The sequence below is a fragment of the Stenella coeruleoalba genome, assembly GCF_951394435.1.
Source record: "Stenella coeruleoalba genome assembly, chromosome: 11".
In the NCBI taxonomy this organism is placed as follows: Eukaryota; Metazoa; Chordata; class Mammalia; order Artiodactyla; family Delphinidae; genus Stenella; species Stenella coeruleoalba.
In genome coordinates this window covers 87401779-87420453 of record NC_137157.1, presented here as the reverse complement: position 1 = coordinate 87420453, position 18675 = coordinate 87401779, and the positions used below count along the sequence as shown (strand labels likewise).

Sequence of the window (18675 nt, the reverse complement as noted above, 5' to 3'; positions counted from 1 at the left end):
ATATGAGGATATATGTATATGTATAGCTGATTCACTTTGTTATAAAGCAGAAACACACCATTGTAAAGCAATTATACTCCAATAAAAATGTTTAAAAAATGATAATAATGGGAGGACTGGGTGAATAGGTGTTAGGAATGGGAGGAAGGCTTTTTACTGTATACTTTAAAAATAAATTTTCATTTTTGAATCATATGAATATATTATATCTGAAAGGAAGTTAAATTTTGAAATGGTATTTTTTAACATTAATGGACACATTATGCATAATTAAGCCCGTATTAGCTGCTGTAGTGCCATGCATTCAAGCGTTTCAACACAGTCATTCTTTGGACCAATAATATTTTAACAGTTCTTGGGGTTACTATAAATGGTTAGATTAAGCATGATTAGATCCCCCAGAATCACTTGAAGCAGAAAAATCAAGATATTCTAGCATCTTCTAGTCCCTGTGAAGCTATTCTCAAAAGTCTCCCTCTCTGGGCTCTTCGTTTAAATTCTTTCCCTTAGGTTATTGACCCCTTGTTGCCCCTTACAGCATGATGTTCAAAAACATAGTCTTTAGAGATCATTTGACCCTGCCTAAACTTGGACCAAAATACCTCAGTTTCCTCATGGGTAAAATGGAGGTAACACAAACTTTGTAGGTTTGCTGTGGGGATTTAGTGAGTTTATGTACGTGAAACTGTTAGCTCAACATTTGGCACACAATAAGAATTCTAAAAATCCTAAGTACCTCTGCTATTACTACATTGACTACTAAGACTTCCGAGTGGCCTGTATTTTCAGTGGGTTCTAAAGTCTGACATGTTTTGATGGATACTGTGATTACTAATCTTGCATGAAAGGTTTAGGGTGGAATATCATCTTCAGTCAATTCAAGTAACAGTTGCATGATTATATTTAGACACTCACCCATAAATTTATGCTAATTTCCTGTCTGAATTAAAGCTCCCCTAATTAAACACATTAAGTTTCTAATTAATAATCCTTGCACTCTTTAATTCAAAAATTATGTTCATTGTGCATCAAAAAGTATCAGCATTTTTAGCATACTCATACCAAAAGTTCAACTACATTTTTGTATTATGAAATACAATTTACCCAAGTACTACAGTCAAAATTATCTCGTAGTTTCTCAAACTCACAGCGTCACTCAGTCATCATAATCAAGATATTTTAAGGAAGAATTTTTTTATTATATTTACGTAATTACCATTTCAGTTGTAAGAAACACTCGATGTGAATTTTAACTATTTCAATGTAAATAATCCACATTAACAATAAAATTAATTAATATTACCTATTTAAAATGTGTAAACTATTCTAATAAACATGTAAAAGGCTTTGGGAGAAGAAACATAAAGCTCAGGTTTAATTTTCAAATGTTAGGATTAGAGAGCTAAAACTGACTATCAGAAAACAACGTGGACCCCAGTGAGCCCACAACAAAACATTGCCAAATTCCTTATTAGTAGTAAATTTCTTCTTTCTGAATTCCCTCAGAAAACATACAACCAGAGATTACCAAGGGAAATATTAGAAAACTGTGAATTATGCTTAATCCTTGGGCTATAATCTGGAAAATTTTAATTAAAAAACTAAAGCCTTCGTTTTAATGTTGGAATGATATAACTTGAAAGGAAAATTGAGATTACTTTTGTCATTAAATAAACGTTTAGTGCAACTTTATGGAGCAAGCACTGATTTATATATCCCTTGGGGAAATAGGAAAAAAGTAAGCCCTAAGGGAGATTGTAATCCACTAAGCAAATTGAGACATGTAAGGTAATAATTACAATATAAATATTAAGTGATAAGGGCCGTGCTAAGGGGAGTTCAGAGGGTGGCGACCACAGAAACCCTTTTGCATTTTAATTAGGCCTTGCAGAAAGGTAAAATTTCAATAGCCAAAAATGGTGGAAGAGATCATTTTAAATAAAGGGAATAATATGAGCAATGTCTGCAAGGAAATAGCAGAGCATGTCTGTAGAACTGAACATACAGACTGCAGTATGAAATAATAAGAATGGGAAATAAGATTCAATAAGAAGCAGTAATACAAAGCTGAAAAATTCAGACTTTTTCATAAGCTATGGAAAGCTATGAACAGTACTTTGATCGAAGAGTAATTTTATAAAAGTTGCCCTAGGAAGATTATACTGGTAATTGTGTACAAATACATTTGGGTTCTGGAGGAGGGGAAGAGAATGTTCTAGTAGTTCAGGCAAAAGATCCATATGCATCTGCACTAGGCACAGCAGAACTGGAAAGGAAGAGCTGAGTGTAAATATATGGAGTGATTGCAAACATTCACTGAGATCATCTCAACTGTCCTGAAGTAGATGACTATTATCTCCATTTTACAGAAGTCGATTAACTTAGTCACAGTCTTTAGTATAGTGCTGGGACCTGCACCCCAGACTCACTGACTTCTAAAGCCAACACTTTCAACTCCTATGTTCCCTAATACTTTAAGCTCATACTGAATGTTGAGGAGAAAATTGCGGCCAAAAATGACACTGAGGCCTCAGGCTTTAATAATCGGGAAAATAATGGTATCGATTGAAACAAAACATAGACTATGAGGAGGTAGAATAGATTCAGGATTATTAGACACAAATCCTATCTTAACCAACCCAGTTTCCTGAAGAGTATTATGTTTTCAGTGTCATATGAAGAATGTTTCTTTTTCATATTATTCATTGGTCCTGCTTTAGTCTTTGAATGTTCAGTTTATCCTGTGATCAGCCACTTCCAATTTAATCCACTAAAACTCTACTGTTTCATCAGGTGAGAAGTTTCCTGACAAGAAGCCTAAGGTGCAGTTAGTCATAACATACGAGGATGCGAAGCTGACCATACTTGTGAAGCACGTGAAGAACATTGTAAGTTTATCTTATCTAATAAGAAACATGTAAACCTACGTTTAGAAATCACTTTCTTCCTTTAAGCAATTAATGTCAACGTTCGTGAGAGAAATGGGGCCAGCCACCAAGTGTAAGTAAGGAACAATGAACCAGGTACAGCATTGTGCCTCAGTGTAATTGTGATGCTTGGGGGAAAGGCTATAAAATATTTCACAGAGCAAGTCATAGAATGAAACCCAGACTTTATTCAAAATGAAGTGTCAGGACAAATCTAGTGAAAAAGCTTTGAAAAAGCAGGACTACCGGGGCTTCCCTGGTGGCGCAGTGGTTGAGAGTCCACCTGCTGATGCAGGGGACACGGGTTTGTGCCCCGGTCCGGGAAGATTCCACATGCCGCGGAGCGGCTGGGCCCGTGAGCCATGGCCGCTGAGCCTGCGCGTCCAGAGCCTGTGCTCCGCAATGGGAGAGGCCACAACAGTGAGAGGCCCGCGTACCACAAAAAAAAAACAAAAAAGCAGGACTACCTAGAGTATTAAGAGCCAAAAGAAAAAAAGCTATGTCCCGAGAATTTACCCCTCTCTCATCACGCTGAGCTTTGTGGAAGACTGACTCATCTCTTTGAATAGTGCCAGCACCTTCTTTGTGAAGCCAGGAGCTCTTAGTGTTTTCCCACAGATTGCCATTGAGTATGTTATCGTATTCTGATGTAATTGCTCAAGGGTATTTCTTTTCCCTCAAAAAGTAATAATTTCTTTGATGACAGGGACCCCATCTTTGCATCCCCAGAACCAAGAACGTCAATGGTAGTTAGCCTCTAAGGAAAACTAAAAGCTGCTTTCTCTATTATACCCCATTCCTTCCTGAAGATTGGTCGAGTCAGAGAGGCAAGGATGGCAACTGGGCCATGTCGTTAAGTAAGAGAGGGAGCTTTCTTTGTCACAAGGTAATTGATTAAAGGTCTGAATCTGGGTGCAACAAACAGAAAAGGGTAACTCTAAGCCTCACCTATTTCTCTGGTCTTTTGCTAGCCTAGCAAAACAGGTCCTCCACATGGTGAAACTCCCCAGGAGACTCCACATGGAGAAAGTCAGAAGCACTACCTTAGCTCTCTCCTTTATGCACATAAATCTCTAAGGATGCACTTTGAAGGACTTAAAGGAGCAAACTCTTCTCAACATGACATGCATTTGGAACACACTAGAACTTAATAAATATTTGTTCATTGAACAAATATTTGGCATAACTTTCAGGGAATGCATCCTTTACAAATTTAGTATTAGCCAGATACCCAAGGATGATTGTTTGTAAATCTATAGTGTTTGCAATCAGCCATTTTTGTAAGAGCTGGGCAAATATTATTAAATGTGTTTTTGTAGAACTTTCATTAAAATAATTATTTTCAATTGCTTTTGATAAGTTAATCAGCTTAGCTGAGAATAGCAGTTGTTTAAGAAATTGTTAGGCTGGGAAATGAAGATTAAGTTAGATATTTTTTATAGCTGTATGCATGTTCATGGACTTTAAGCATCTGTATAAATATACATGATAAAATAATAGACTATTAAGAAATAGTGTTAATCAAGTTAACAGAACTTATATATGTGTATGATATATAATTGTCAATTGAAAACAGTCCTCTGGGAAACTATACATGTATTTCAGTAATGTCATTGCTCAAAACATTTTAGGACATGCCTGTTGACATTGCTTTTAGCTCTGCATATAAACCACACAGTAAACTTGTTGATACTATTCAAGAGCCATGCCTAATGTTTGATCAAAAGCAGTATTAACCAACTTGGCCACCCATTTTATTCATCAGCTAAATCCCCAAATTACTTTTGACAGTTTTCAAAAATGCCCTTTACACTCAGATGAAGTTGCACTACCAATAAGTATATTCAAAACCAGTGTGATGCAGGCATAAAGGTGGGGAGTAAGTGACTAAGAGCAAGAGTTTAAGATTTAGATCAAGTTATAGGTAAATGGAAAATGAGCAGGTGAATCCTATAAAAATTTGAAAACCACTTAGGGCCGCTAGACCCTTTACATTGCCAATGCCCTCGGAAGGAAAGTTGTTAATAATGAAGTCATGCTCCCTACTAGTTCTTCTCTCCTCCACAATCTCTTAACATAGCCCTGGAACTCCTCTTTTTTTATTTCCAGGCTTGTGGCTTTAAATACCACTTACATGTCTTTTTCTTCCATATTTTATAATTCTAGCTTGAAAGTCTCCCTAAAATCCAGAATTATATGTACAACTGATTACTCAACAACTCTAGTAGAAATTCAGTAGACAGCATAAATCTAATATACATCCAATCAGACTTCTGATTATCACCCCCCTAAACCTGCTTCTTTGGCAACCTGTCTCACCTCTAAATGGCACCTCCATCCTACTAATTGCTCAGGTTAAAATCCTTAGAGTCCTTTTGACTGCTCTCACAAACTACAACCAAACTTATCAGCAAATCCTGGGAGCTCAGCTTTCAGAATAAATCCAGAATCCCACCATGTTTCACCTCCACTGCTTACCACCGTTGGTTCAATCTACCATCATCTCTCACTGGAATTACTGCTGTAGCCTCTTAACAGGTCTCCCTGCTTCTGCCTTTATATCTTTTTAGTCTCTTCCTAACCTAGCATCCAGAATACTCCTTTGAGAATAAAAGTCAAATCCTGTCATTCCTGTCTCATATCCCTCTGGGGAAGGAATCTCATACCACTTACAATGAAAGCCAAGTATTGACGCCCTTGACCTCTCCTACCTCACCTTGTGCTACAGACTCCCTGAATCACTCCACTCCAGCCTCAGTGATTTTCTTCCTATGCCTTGAATGTTTCTGCATGTTTCTGCCCCAGGACATTTGTACCTGCTACTCAGCTTATTGGGACTGCTCTTCCCAGGCCCATGACTCAAATTCTCCATGGTTCAATCTCACATGTCCTAAACAACTGTGTTTAACTGTCACCTTTTCTGTGAGGTCCTCTCTGACTCCCATATGTAAAACTGCAAAACCACCCCTGTTGGTTGGCACTTCCAAACTTCCTTTCCTACTTTATTTTCTCCACTGCCCTGTATCATTGCTGTAAACCCGGAGGCTAAAGCAGGGCCAAGTATATAGTAGATGCTCAATGAATACTTTGTTAAATGAAAGAATGTTAAATTACTTCTAATGTGAACAACTAAGAACTAAGACTTTTTTCACCTTCCCCAAATCATCACAGCAAAGTTCTCAGGCTTTGCATTTTTCACAGCATCTCTTAAATGACTATTTTATTTCTTCTGCTTATCTGAAGACAGAGATAACATTATAATGTAAATGACAGAAAAATCTATCTGTAAATTCTCAACATATTTTCTTATTTCAAGTTTTAACTAATTGTTTATTTTTTTAGACTTTAGTATTTTCACATGCTTGAGTAATCAGACTAAAGAAGTTGTGCTTGGTTTTAATATTAAAATGAATTATTCTGCCTGCAGTTCTGTTATATTTAATAGTGAGTTTGATGAAAAGAATTGTTTATCTTATATTAAATCCTTGAAGCTTTCTCTAAGAATTACTTCCCTCCTGTGAATTTACAAGTTAAAAAAAAATTGCTAAATTTTTTTCCTTTCAAAGCAGCACGATATGATTTATCCTAGTGAACAGAGACTGACAAAGTAATGCAGGTATTTAGAAGCTTGACCAAGATTATTTTCAATAATTTTTCAGTTTATGTAACAGAGGAACATAGAAAAATCATTTAGATTTGAAATATGTTTTTAAATCTTTCTAGTGTTTTCCCATGTAGCCCACTTTAAAATGATCTCTTCCATTGACTTCTGCAATGTCTCTCTATATATTACAGTGTCTCTCCTGGTCTCATGGATTCCCCTAGTTTTGTGTCATTTCTAGACTGTTTTCTTCTACCTGCTCCAGAATAAGCCCATTCCAGAAGGCTCTAAAAGTAATCAATAAGCATGCCAGACTTCCTTCTGATATTGAATATGCTCACATTATGAGAGTCTCCTACTCTGTAACAGAATAATAAGTCATTTCAAATGAGGAGCAAGTCATGTCAGGGAAATCAGGGTATATCTCAAATGGAGTGCTGTTTAATCCTTTCATAAGACACAAAATCACAGAAAATCATTACTGTATGGAAATTAACAGAAGAGAGAGGGAATTAGTCAAACACAACAAGAACCCAGGCTAAACACACACACACACACACACACACACACATACATGTTAAAATTTTATTACATTTTATTTTTTATTTTAAAGAATTCTTGTAATTTTATTATGTATGTATAGTCTGGGGGTCCTTGTTTTTAAAATCCACATTCCTGGATGCGACTCCCAATGACTGTGATTCTGTAGTTTGGCTTGGAATTTCTACATCTGCCTTTTACAGTCTTCTCCTGGTCTCATGGATTCCACTACTCTTTCACGTCTAGACTTGTTTTCTTCTCTCCTGCTCGCAAATACGAGCATTTCAGAAGGTTCTCTGACACAAGTGGTCCATGGACACACTTTGAGAAACATTTCTCATGGCTAATTACCCCATAAATGGCACTGTGCATACAATGGGAGTTCTGTACTTAGCACCAAGTGACTTGTGTTGCCCACTGGTTAAGAGACAACACATAGACTTGGTGAAGGTAACAAAAGAGGGTTGTGAAAATAAATCACAGATGATGGCAATATTCGACATGTAAAAATAACAATGTTCTATGTATCCTTTTAAAAACTTCTAACTTCTCACTCTGTGCATTCATTCTTTTGTTTCTTTTTGTGGTTTTTTTGTTTGTTTGTTTTGCGGTACGCGGGCCTCTCACTGTTGTGGCGTCTCCCATTGCGGAGCACAGGCTCCGGACGCGCAGGCTCAGCGGCCATGGCTCACGGGCCTAGCTGCTACGCGGCACGTGGGATCTTCCCGGACCGGGGCACGAACCCACGTCCCCTGCATCGGCAGGTGGACTCTCAACCACTGCACCACCAGGGAAGCCCTGTGCATTCATTCTTATCCTGAGTTCTTTAAAAGATGTTTACAATCATTACCCTGAACTCTTTCTTGGGTAGACTATCTATCTCCATTTCACTTAGTGCTTCTTTTGGGGCTTAATCTTGTTCCTTCATTTCGAACATGTTCCTCTGCTACCTCATTTTGCCTAAGTTGCCGTTTTTATTTCTCATTTTGCCTAACTTGCCATTTTTATTTCTATGTATCTCGTAGGTTAGTTATGTTTCCTGACCTTGGAGAAGTGGCTTTTTGTAGATGTCCTATGCATCCCGGCAGTGCACTCCCCTCTTGTCACCAGAGCAATATGTTTTAAGGGTGCCCCCTATGTGGGCTGTGTGGATCCTTCTGTTGTGGTGGGCTGACTACTGAGGGTGGTCTGGTGGGCTTGGTTGGCCCCCAGACTGGTCGGTTGCCAGGCCCTGCCTTGTGCAGAGGCTGCCAGCCACTGGTTTACCAGGCCTGTCACAAGGCAGCCAGCTGCAGCACCCCAGGGCCCTGAGGCTAGTGCTGGCTCACTGATGGCTAAAGCCAGGTCCTGGGGTTAGTGCTGGACTACTGGCAAGCAGAGCCGGCTTCTGGAGTCTGGTTGTAGCGCCCAGGAATCCCAGAGTTGATGTCAGATTGCTGGGAAGGAGGTGGGGGAATGGGGGAGAGGCCTCCTGACACAGTTGGGTACAGGGTCTGGGCTGTCCCAAAGCTTCTGTTGGCCTATTAGTTGGCAGGGCCAGGGCCCAGCTGGTCCCAGGGCAGGTTCTGGCCTTGGTGGGTGCACCAGCTTTGTACGCTGCGGAGCTGCCATTGTCCTGTGGCTAGAGTCCACCTGCTGGTGGGTGAGGCTGGTCCTGAGGCTAGTGCAGGCTCGCTGGTGGGTGGAGCCAAAGATTCTGGTGTTGGTTTCTGCCCACTGGTGTGTGGGGCTGGTTCCTGTGTCCTCTGGTGGGAAGGGCTGTGTCCAGGGGAGGCTATGGGCTCAGGAGGTCTTAAGGCAGCTGTCTGCTGGTGAGTGGGACTGTGTCCCTGCCTAGTTAGTTGCTTGGCCTGAGGCATTCCAGCTCTGGCGCCTACAGGCTGTGAGTGGGGGCGGGGCTGGGTCCTGAGACTAATAAGCTAGAGGGAGGATTCCAGAATGGCACTTGCCAGCACTAGTGTCCACTGCCGCCAGCATCTGTGTCATCAGGGAGAGCTGCCGTTGCCTCCTGCTTCTCTGGGAGACTTTCTAGATCAGCAGGTAGGTCTGACCCAGGCTCCTTTCGAATCACTTTTGCCCTGGGTCCCAGAGCTTGTGAGATTTTGTATGCGCCCTTTAAGCATAGAGTCTATTTCCCTCAGCCCTCTGGGACTCCCAAAAGTAAGGCCTGCTGGCCTTCCGGAGCTTGTCTTCCCGATGCAGGACCCCCAGGCCGGGGAGCTGATGCGGGGCTCAGACCTCTTACTCCTTTGGGAGAAGTTCTGCAATTTTAACACATTATTGACTGGTGGATTTTTGCAGAAACTAACACCTGTGGCTGGCGATTTTTACCTAAGTGAATATCAAAACACCTGCATTTGATTAAATATCAACCACCTTTTTTTGCATTTAATGCATTTACTTGAAACTTTGTACATGTCTTACTAAAGCATCCTAATATTTCGTTAGAGTGTGATAGTGATAGGCAGTATAGCAGGCACCTCTGTGCAGGGGAACAAAACATCTATTACAAATACACCGTGTTTCACTGCTCTTTCCCCTGGAAGAGCAGACTCTACACTTTTCTGGCGGCAATTTTTTTTTTTCTTTTAGTTCTGTGGGTATTATTCCCTCTAGAATATGTTCTTTTATTTTACCTGATAGTCGACAAGGTGGGTCTTTGCGGGAGGCTCTTTTAGAAACACCACAAGAAGAACCAGGTGCAGGACTACCACTACATTCACCAGGATGGTCAGTTACCCATTCTCTAACTACTGCTAACAAAAATTGCATGTAAGTCATTTTATTCTGTGCATTAAGGCTACAATAAATTTTAAACGCATTGAATAAACCACAATTACTCAAATAGAAACCCACTTTTTTATACCATTTGCTAGTTTTCCAGAGGATACTGAAGTTTGCCAGATATTGATCAGATCGATCAACTCCTTTCATATATTTATTATACTCTAATATACAAGTGGGATTAGTTATCTGATGGCCAGTCCTCCTGTCTTCCTTTCCTGTAGATGCTATAGAGGCGTCATGAATAGTTGTCACCATGCGAACTAGCCTCTTGTCTTTCCATATAAGAAGAATCACTTCTTCCTTCTGTAAGAATGTCATTTCTCCCCTCCGTAGATTTTTGGATTTCTCCTTAATTGGTTTGGTAGACCATGATTCTCTCTTATAGTCCCACGATCTCTGGTTTTATTTTTCAACAGTATTTCAGATGTGGACACACTGTTGTAAAAATTGTCTCAGTAAATATGGTGTCATGAACCAAGGTAAAGTTGTAGGACCAATAATATTGTTTCTTGCAGTTTCTTTCCTTCACCTGTGTAAATCTCAAGGTTGCATATATATCCTGTTTCACTTTCGCTAACCATCCTGACCAAAATTCCATATTTTGTAAGTTTTCTGGCATTATAGGTTTTGAATCTGAGGCATCCTCACCACTTTATCATTGCCTCGCCAAGTGATAGCTCTTGTTTGGGTATATAGATAGATTGAAATTTTGGTAGAAAATAATCCAAAATAGGTTTAACATTTGAAATTCTGTCTGCAGGAAGTGGAGTTTCCGAGTTATCGTTAAAGTGAAGAAATTTCATTATGTGTTCGAATCTTCTTCTTGTCATAATCTTTGGAAAGATAGGTGTTTCAAGTAAGGGATCAGTCGACCAGTATTCTTTCCAGTGTGACTTTCTTATTTGTCCCATCAAAATTATTAATCCAAGAAACATCTTCCTGTCACTGTTGGTTATATTAGTCCACTTTAAAGCCTTATCATACTTTTTATATGGTTTTTTATTCTGTCGGGGATACAAGTTTGTTTGAGAAGCGTCCAACTCGAAAAAGTCGTTACCAAAAATTAATTCTGTTATTTCACTAACACGTTGCAGATTATTACATTCAGTAGTTACACCTGACATATCTGTAAAGTCATCTAATTTTCCTGAAATGTTGTCTTCAATCCACTCTTCTGTAGAAGCAAAGGAGCATTCTCCAGCACTGTGAGTTTCATTTTCACTTTCCGTATCAGAATCAATCACTAAGGTTTTTTGTCTTTTTTGGGTCTAATATTCACATTGTCTGAATCAGAACTATATTCCGAAGAACTGTCATTTTCTGAGACACTAGTATATATTTCACTCGGACAATCAGAGAAAGTATCTGCATAAAATTCACCGAAAAATTCTTCTTCACTCAAAAGTTTGCTATGTGTCATTTCTGAAAATTTTACAGTAATAAACTTGAATTTATAATATACACAAGTTTGGAACAAAAACCTAATGGGGCAAACTGTGAATGATAATGACAATCATAAATTGTATAATGAACCCTTGATCAATTTTAAGCTCTAACAACTTCACACGGTGATATTAATTGTATCACTCTCTGAAAACATATTGATACATCTCTGGTCTATAAGTTGTTAATTTTCTCCTGTTTGTGGATTGCTCACCCAGGAGTATAGGACGAGCCTATATTGTGACTCCTCCCCTCCTACCAGTCTCATTGTGGTTGTAGAAGATCTTTTCTGGTAGGTTTCAGTCTTTTTTGTTGATCGTTATTCTGTAAATAGTGGTAATTTTGGTGTGTCTGTGAGGGGGTGTGAGCTTAGGGTATTTCTACTCTGCTGTCTTGGTCCATCAATCTTGTGCATCTTTTTGAACTAACTTGGCTAAGTTCTCTGACTATCCCAATTCTTTTCAATTTTTTAAAATCTAGATTTGTAAAAGAAATTTGTCACTGCCCCATCCTAGATTCACTTTATCTAAATAAATATCAGTTTCTTGATAAAGGGCAATTTTCTAATAATAATTATCTCATTGATTATATTTGGTTTGTATTCCATGAATAAAAAATTGTTCTTCCAGAGTTGGCCCATTATGGCACTGATTTCCTGTTTCAAAGAATAAGATGCAAAGCAATGGATAGTGAAGAGTACCCAGGCCAGATATAGATATTTTATTGTGTTTCATGATTTTTTTTAACCAAAGAAACATTAACCCTCAAAGATTACCAATTGGGCTTCCCTGGTGGCGCAGTGGTTGAGAGTCCACCTGCCGATGCAGGAGACACGGGTTCGTGCCCCGGTCTGGGAAGATCCCACATGCTGCGGAGTGGCTGAGCCCGTGAGCCATGGCCTCTGAGCCTGTGCATCCGGAGCCTGTGCTCCACAACAGGAGAGGCCACAACAGTGAGAGGCCTGTGTACCACCAAAAAAAAAAAAAAAAAAAAAAGATTACCATAATTATTTCTTAATAAAACAAACCATAAATTGTTCTATAAACCTATGATAATTGGTATGATAATGGTAATTGATCTCTTCCAATAGCCAACACCTTTAGTTCTTCTTTCTTGAACTTTTCTATTCTCAGGCTCTCCATAAAACTTCACTGTCTGTACATTCTCTAAATCTCTTTCTGAGGCTCCCTTAGCACTTATAAATTTAAACTAGATAAGGTACATAGTGCTTTAATAGATGTTGACTTCATCTTTAGCCCTTAAATGTGAAGATTTTACAGTGTTCAGGGCTTCAACTCTTCAAACTAATTTCCTAAGAAATTTTATTCAGTTTTGAAACTTGACAGATTATGTGAATTACTCCTAAATTTATGTCTCTGCTTTTAATATTTCTCTGAACTCAATTTACATATTTCCAACTGCCTGATAGGCATTTACACTCTGATATCTTGACATCTCTTTAAACTCAACAATCCTAAATTATAGTCCTCTACTTTCCACTAAAACCAACTCTCACTCAGAACTACTTGCACCATCCCCAAGTAACTCTTGATGAAAACTTCTCTGTAATTTATTTTCTATATTTTAACTTACTCCAGTACTCCTATATGTAATCAACAAATCATTTTAGTTTCCTTTTACTTTTATTATTGTTAAAATTTGACTCCATAGTCTCTGTTAATTTATCTATAGATTATTTTGGTTGATTCCTGTGGTATTCCTTTCCTTGTTTCCTACTTCTCTATTCTGCCTAAAACATCCTACAACTCCATTTTAATCATATCAATAAAAAATTTTAATAGAGTCTCAGTAAATTTAAAATTCTTTAGCCTAATATTTAAGATACTATGCAGTCTAGCTATAACCTGCCTTTTATATCCACCATCCACAGTACAAAACTTGTGTTATATTCTAGATGGTACATTCACTGTTGACTAGACACACATCAGTCATTCTAGCTCACTATATCATACTTCTGCTTACCTTCTATTTACCTTCTACGTCCAACTCAACTTCAAGGCTCAGCTCAAACCTCTCACTCTCTCTGAACCTTCTGGGCCACTCTTGTTCCTAGTTATCCTTCCTTCTTTGGCCTCCTGTTACATTTACTCTATATACCATCCATTTGATATTCACTGCCTTATCTCAGCTCTTGAAGCTTATCAACTTGGCTCATCCTGTAGTTTCAATTGTATTGAAAATTTACTGATTGTAAAAGCTGTGGGAAATATATTTTGTATATCTCATAGTGCTAGCACAATACTATGCCTTTAATGCATGTTTGTTAAATAAGTAAATGTTTGCTTAAGTGTATGTCACTGTGAAAAACAGCCACAATCCACAGCAGTTTAGTTTAAGCTGTATTTACAATTGAATAGATTTTCTCTGTGAATTCTGCTCTCTGCAATACTTGATACTAAACTGAGAATGGTCAAGTGACAAATATTTGATCATCACATCTGTCTCAGTTAAGAATAAGGTGATTTCCTGCTGAGAATTATTGCTCTAAATATTCAACAGCTCTGGACACTCACCATCTCCCCAGATGACACAGCCATCAGTGTATAGGACACCACGTGATGTACATTTTATTTAATCAGTCTCTCTTCTTATTGAAAGCCTTGTACCCTAATCTCTATCCTTTATCCAAAATCTCCCTTAATTCTACATTCTAACTTTAAGAAAACAAACAAACAAAAACACATAAGCTAAGGCCCTGACATTGGTTCTCATAATTTGGTTCCTTCCTGACTTTTCTGAAGTCCCTTTAGGAGTGACATCAGCATAATAGTGGCAAAAGACATCCCTCATTTTGTCTCCCACTCAACAACAAAAATTCATCATCCATCCACAGACAAAAGTGAGACCCAACACCATCCACCAAGGGATCAAGGAGGAGTCTCACCTACCTATGCTTCAGGTAACAGACACACAGGCCTCAGTCCCAGCTGAGGACCCTGCAGTGGGCTGTGTACTGACTCCTGCTCCTCTCAGCTACGGTGCAGGAGCTCCTGGAAAGCACTGTCTTAGACAATCATCTGTGGATAAAAGAGCCTTTGTGGAACTTCAGGTATGCAGAGAAGTTCCACAACACTGTGGTAGCAAAAACTATGAATCTGGATACATTGAAATGGGCAGAGAGTAAAGACTGGAGGAGGTGACTGCCACTTTAAATAGGAAGACAACAATGCAAAATTTCAAGGAACATGAAAATCAAAGAAGTAACAAGACACCACCAAGGATGACAATAATCTTCCAGTAACTGAACTCAAAGACCTGAAGATCTGTGATTTACCTGATAGAAAGAATTCAGAATGGCTATTTAAAAGAAATTTGATGAGCTACAGAAAACACAGAAATTCAAAAAGATCAGGAAAATAATACATGAACAAAATGAGAAATTTAACAAGGAGATAGAAATTTTTTTTTTTTTTTTTCAGTATGTGGGCCTCTCACTGTTGTGGCCTCTCCCGTTGCAGAGCACGGGCTCCAGATACGCAGGCTCAATGGCCATGGCTCACAGGCCCAGCCGCTCCGCAGCATGTGGGATCCTCCCAGACGGGGGCACGAACCCGCGTCCCCTGCATCGGCAGGCGGACTCTCAACCACTGTGCCATCAGGGAAGCCCCATAGAAATTTTTTTATGAAAGAAACCAAACAGAAATTTTATAGCTAAAGAATATGATGAATGAAATGAAAAATACAACAGAGAGCATCACCAGGAGAATGGATCAAGCAGAAAAGGCATCTGTGAGACAGGAGACAGGAACTTTGAAATTATCCTGTCAGGGGAGAACAAAGGGAAAAAAAAAAGGAGAGTGAAGAAAGCCTATGTGATACATTGAAGTTCCAGGAAAAGAGAGGAAAAAGGGAGCAGAAAGTATATTTAAAGAAATAATGGCTGGTAACTTCCCAAATCTGAGGGAAGATTTGGATATTCGTGTTCATGAAGCTCATAGGTCACCAAACTCAACTTTAAAGAGATCCTCTCCAGAGCACATGATAATAAAACTGTCAAAATTCAAAGATAAAGAGAGAATCTTGAAGGCAACAAGAGGATAAAACGCTTGTAACTTACAAGGGAGCCCCCGTAGAGTTATTAGCAGATTTCTCAGCAAAAACCTTATAGACCAGGAGAGAGTGAGATGATATATTCAAAGTACTGAACTAAAATAAATGCCAATCAAGAATACTTTACCTGGCAAGCCCGTCTTTCAGAAATGAAGTAGGGATAAAGACTTTTCCAGACAAACAAAAGTTGAAGAAATTTGCCACCACTAGACCTGCCTTATGAGAAATGCTGAAAGGAGTTCTTCAAGCTGAAATGAAAAGATACTAATTGGTAACATGTATATATGAAAATGTATAAACCCTGGTAAAGTATATAGTCAAAGTTAGATTACTCTAATACTATAATATGGTAGAGTGTTAACCACTTAATTCTAGTATAAAGGTTAAAGGACAAGAGTACTAAAAATAAGTATAGCTACAATAACCTGTTAATGAACAAACAACATAAAAAGAGGTAAATTGTGACTTTAATAACATAAAATGGGGGGAATAAAGGGGTAGAGTTTTTGTATATGATTGAAGTAAAGCTATCAGCATAAATAGATTATTATATCTATAAGATGTTTTTTGTAAGCCTCATGGTAACCACAAAGCAAAAACCTACAGTAGATTCACAAAGGATAAAGATAAAGGAATCAAAGCATACCACTACAGAAAATCATCAGTTTACAAAAGAAGACTGCAAGAGAGGAAGAGAGGAAAAAGGGAACATGAGAACAGCAAGAAAACAGTAAGATGACATGGGTAAGTCCTTACCTATCAGTAATTACTCTTCATGCAAATTGACTGAATTATCCAATCAAAAGACATAGAATGGCTGGTTGGTAAAAAAAAAATGAACCATGATCCAACTATATGCCACCTATAAGACACTTTCAGCTTTAAGGACACACATAAGCTCAAAGTAAAGTGATGAAAGAAGATATTCCATGTAATTGGAAACCAAAAGAAAGTGAGGTAGTTTTATCAGACAAAATAGACTTTAAGCCAAAAAATGGTAACAAGAGACAATTTCATTATATAATGATAAAGGGATAAAGAAGGTATAAGAAACATAAATATATACACACCCAACATCGGGGCACCAAAATATATTAAGCAAATACTAACATCTGAAGGGAGAAATAGACAACAATATAATAATAGTATGGACTTCAATACCCCACTTACAACAATGCATAGATCATCTAGAAAGAAAATCAATATGAAAATCTTGGGTTTAAACCATACTTTAGGTCAAATATACCTAACAGACATATATATACAGAATATTCCATCCAACAGCAGCAGAATACACATTCTTTTCAAGCAAACACAGAACATAATCCAGGATAGAACATATTATATTTCACACACACAAAAAAAAACCTCAGCAAATTTAAGAAGATAGACTTCATACCAACAATCTCTTCCAGCCACATGGGTATAAAATATTTTTTAAAAAGAAGATCTCAAATGAACAACCTAACTCTACATCTCAACAGAAGAACAAACTAAACCCAGAGTTAGCAGAAAGGAAGAAATAACAAAGATCAAAGCAGAGATAAATAAAGAGGAGAAAATAATAGAAACGATCAATGAAACTAAGAGCTGGTTTTTTGAAAAGATAAATTAAACTGACAAACGTTTGCCTAGACTAAAAAAAAAGAGAGAGACTCAAATAAAATCAGAAATGAAAGAAGAGAGAGATTAAAGTGATACCAAAGAAATGCATAATCAGAAATTATGAAAATTATACACCAACAAATTGAACAACGTAGAGGAAATGAATAAATTTCTAGAAATATACAACCTACCAAGACTGAATCATGAAGAAACAGAATATCTTAACAGACCACTAGTAAGTAAGGAGATCGCATAAGTAATTAAAAACCTCCCAACAAAGAAAAAACCAGGACTAGAAAGTTTCACAGGTGAATTTTACCAAACATTAGCACCAATTACTATCAATCCTTCTCAAACTCTTACAAAAAATGGAAGAGGTGACAACACTTCTGAACTCATTTCATGAGGCCAGCATTACCTTGATACCAAAACTAGACAAGAACACCACAAGAAAAGAAAATTACAAGTCAGTATCCCTCATGAACATAAATGCAGCAATCCTCAACAAAATATTAGTAAACTGAACTCAACAATACATTAAAAAAGTCATACACCTGAATCAACTGGGATTTATTCCAGAGGTGAACGAAGGGTTCAACATCCAGAAAACAATCAATGTGATAGATCACATTAACAAAATGAAGGCTAAAGGTCATATGAGCACCCCAAAAGATGCAGAAAAGACATTTGACAAAACTCAACATCCATTCATGATAAAACTCTCAACAGGGAGGATATAGAGGGAGTGTACCTCAACATAATAAAGGACATGTATGACAAGCTCACAGCTAACATCATACTCAATGGTAAAAAATTGAAAGCTTTTCCTCAAAGATCAGGAACAAGACAAGGATACCCACTCTCACCACTTTTATTCAATTAGGCAAGAAAAAGATATTAAAGGCGTCCAAATTGGAAAGGAAGGTGTAAAACTGTCCCTATTTATAGGTAACATGATATTACGTATAGAAAATCCTAAAGACTTCACAAAAAATGATTAGAATTAATAAATGAATTCAGTAAAATTGCAAGATACAAAATCAATATGTTTCCCTCGATATCCAAAAATAGAGCATTCCTACAAAATCTTTAGTAAGCCAAAATGGCAAAAATGAAGAAGCAATTATCTTAGGCCACATCTTGCTAACAAATTCACAGAATAAATCGAGATAAAGCACACATGCTAATAGACACAGTTCAAAGCTATGGCGACTTGATGCTGAGATGCTGAGTGTAGCTCTTGGGAAAAGAGCTTAGCAGTGCCACTCTCACTGCTCAGTGTTCATGCTACCTCTATAACAGCTTGCTGCCCCCCAAAAAACACTGAACACTGTTTTTGCTTTTCACCTTTACTTGTAAAAGTGAAAATCCTCTTCGGATTTTGTTCAATTAGCAAAAACAGGTGTTAATGTAAGTCTTTCTTAAAAGCAAAGTGGCCTAAAGCAAACTTCCAAAAAAGCAGAGAATACCTATATATAAAAATCACTTGCGTTTCTATACACTAATAGTGAACAATCAGAAAGAGAAATTAAGAAAACAATTCCACTTATAACTGCATTTAGAAGAATTAAATACCTAGGAATAAATTTAACCAAGGAGGTGAAAGACCTGTACACAGAAAGCCATAAGACACCAACATAAATTGAACAAACAAAAGTAAATGCAAAGATATTCCCTACTCATGGATTGGAAGAATTAACA

At 37.9% G+C, this 18675-nt stretch overlaps 1 protein-coding gene across 1 annotated transcript in view; it reads left to right on the top strand.

Moving 5' to 3' along the window:
• Positions 1–18675, top strand: part of PIK3C2G (phosphatidylinositol-4-phosphate 3-kinase catalytic subunit type 2 gamma) — a 390888-nt gene that overhangs the window by 353711 nt on the left and 18502 nt on the right. The window contains exon 31 of the mRNA XM_079938052.1: positions 2794–2888. Within this exon, the coding sequence (XP_079794178.1) occupies positions 2794–2888 (95 nt within the window). The remainder of the gene's footprint in view (positions 1–2793; positions 2889–18675) is intronic.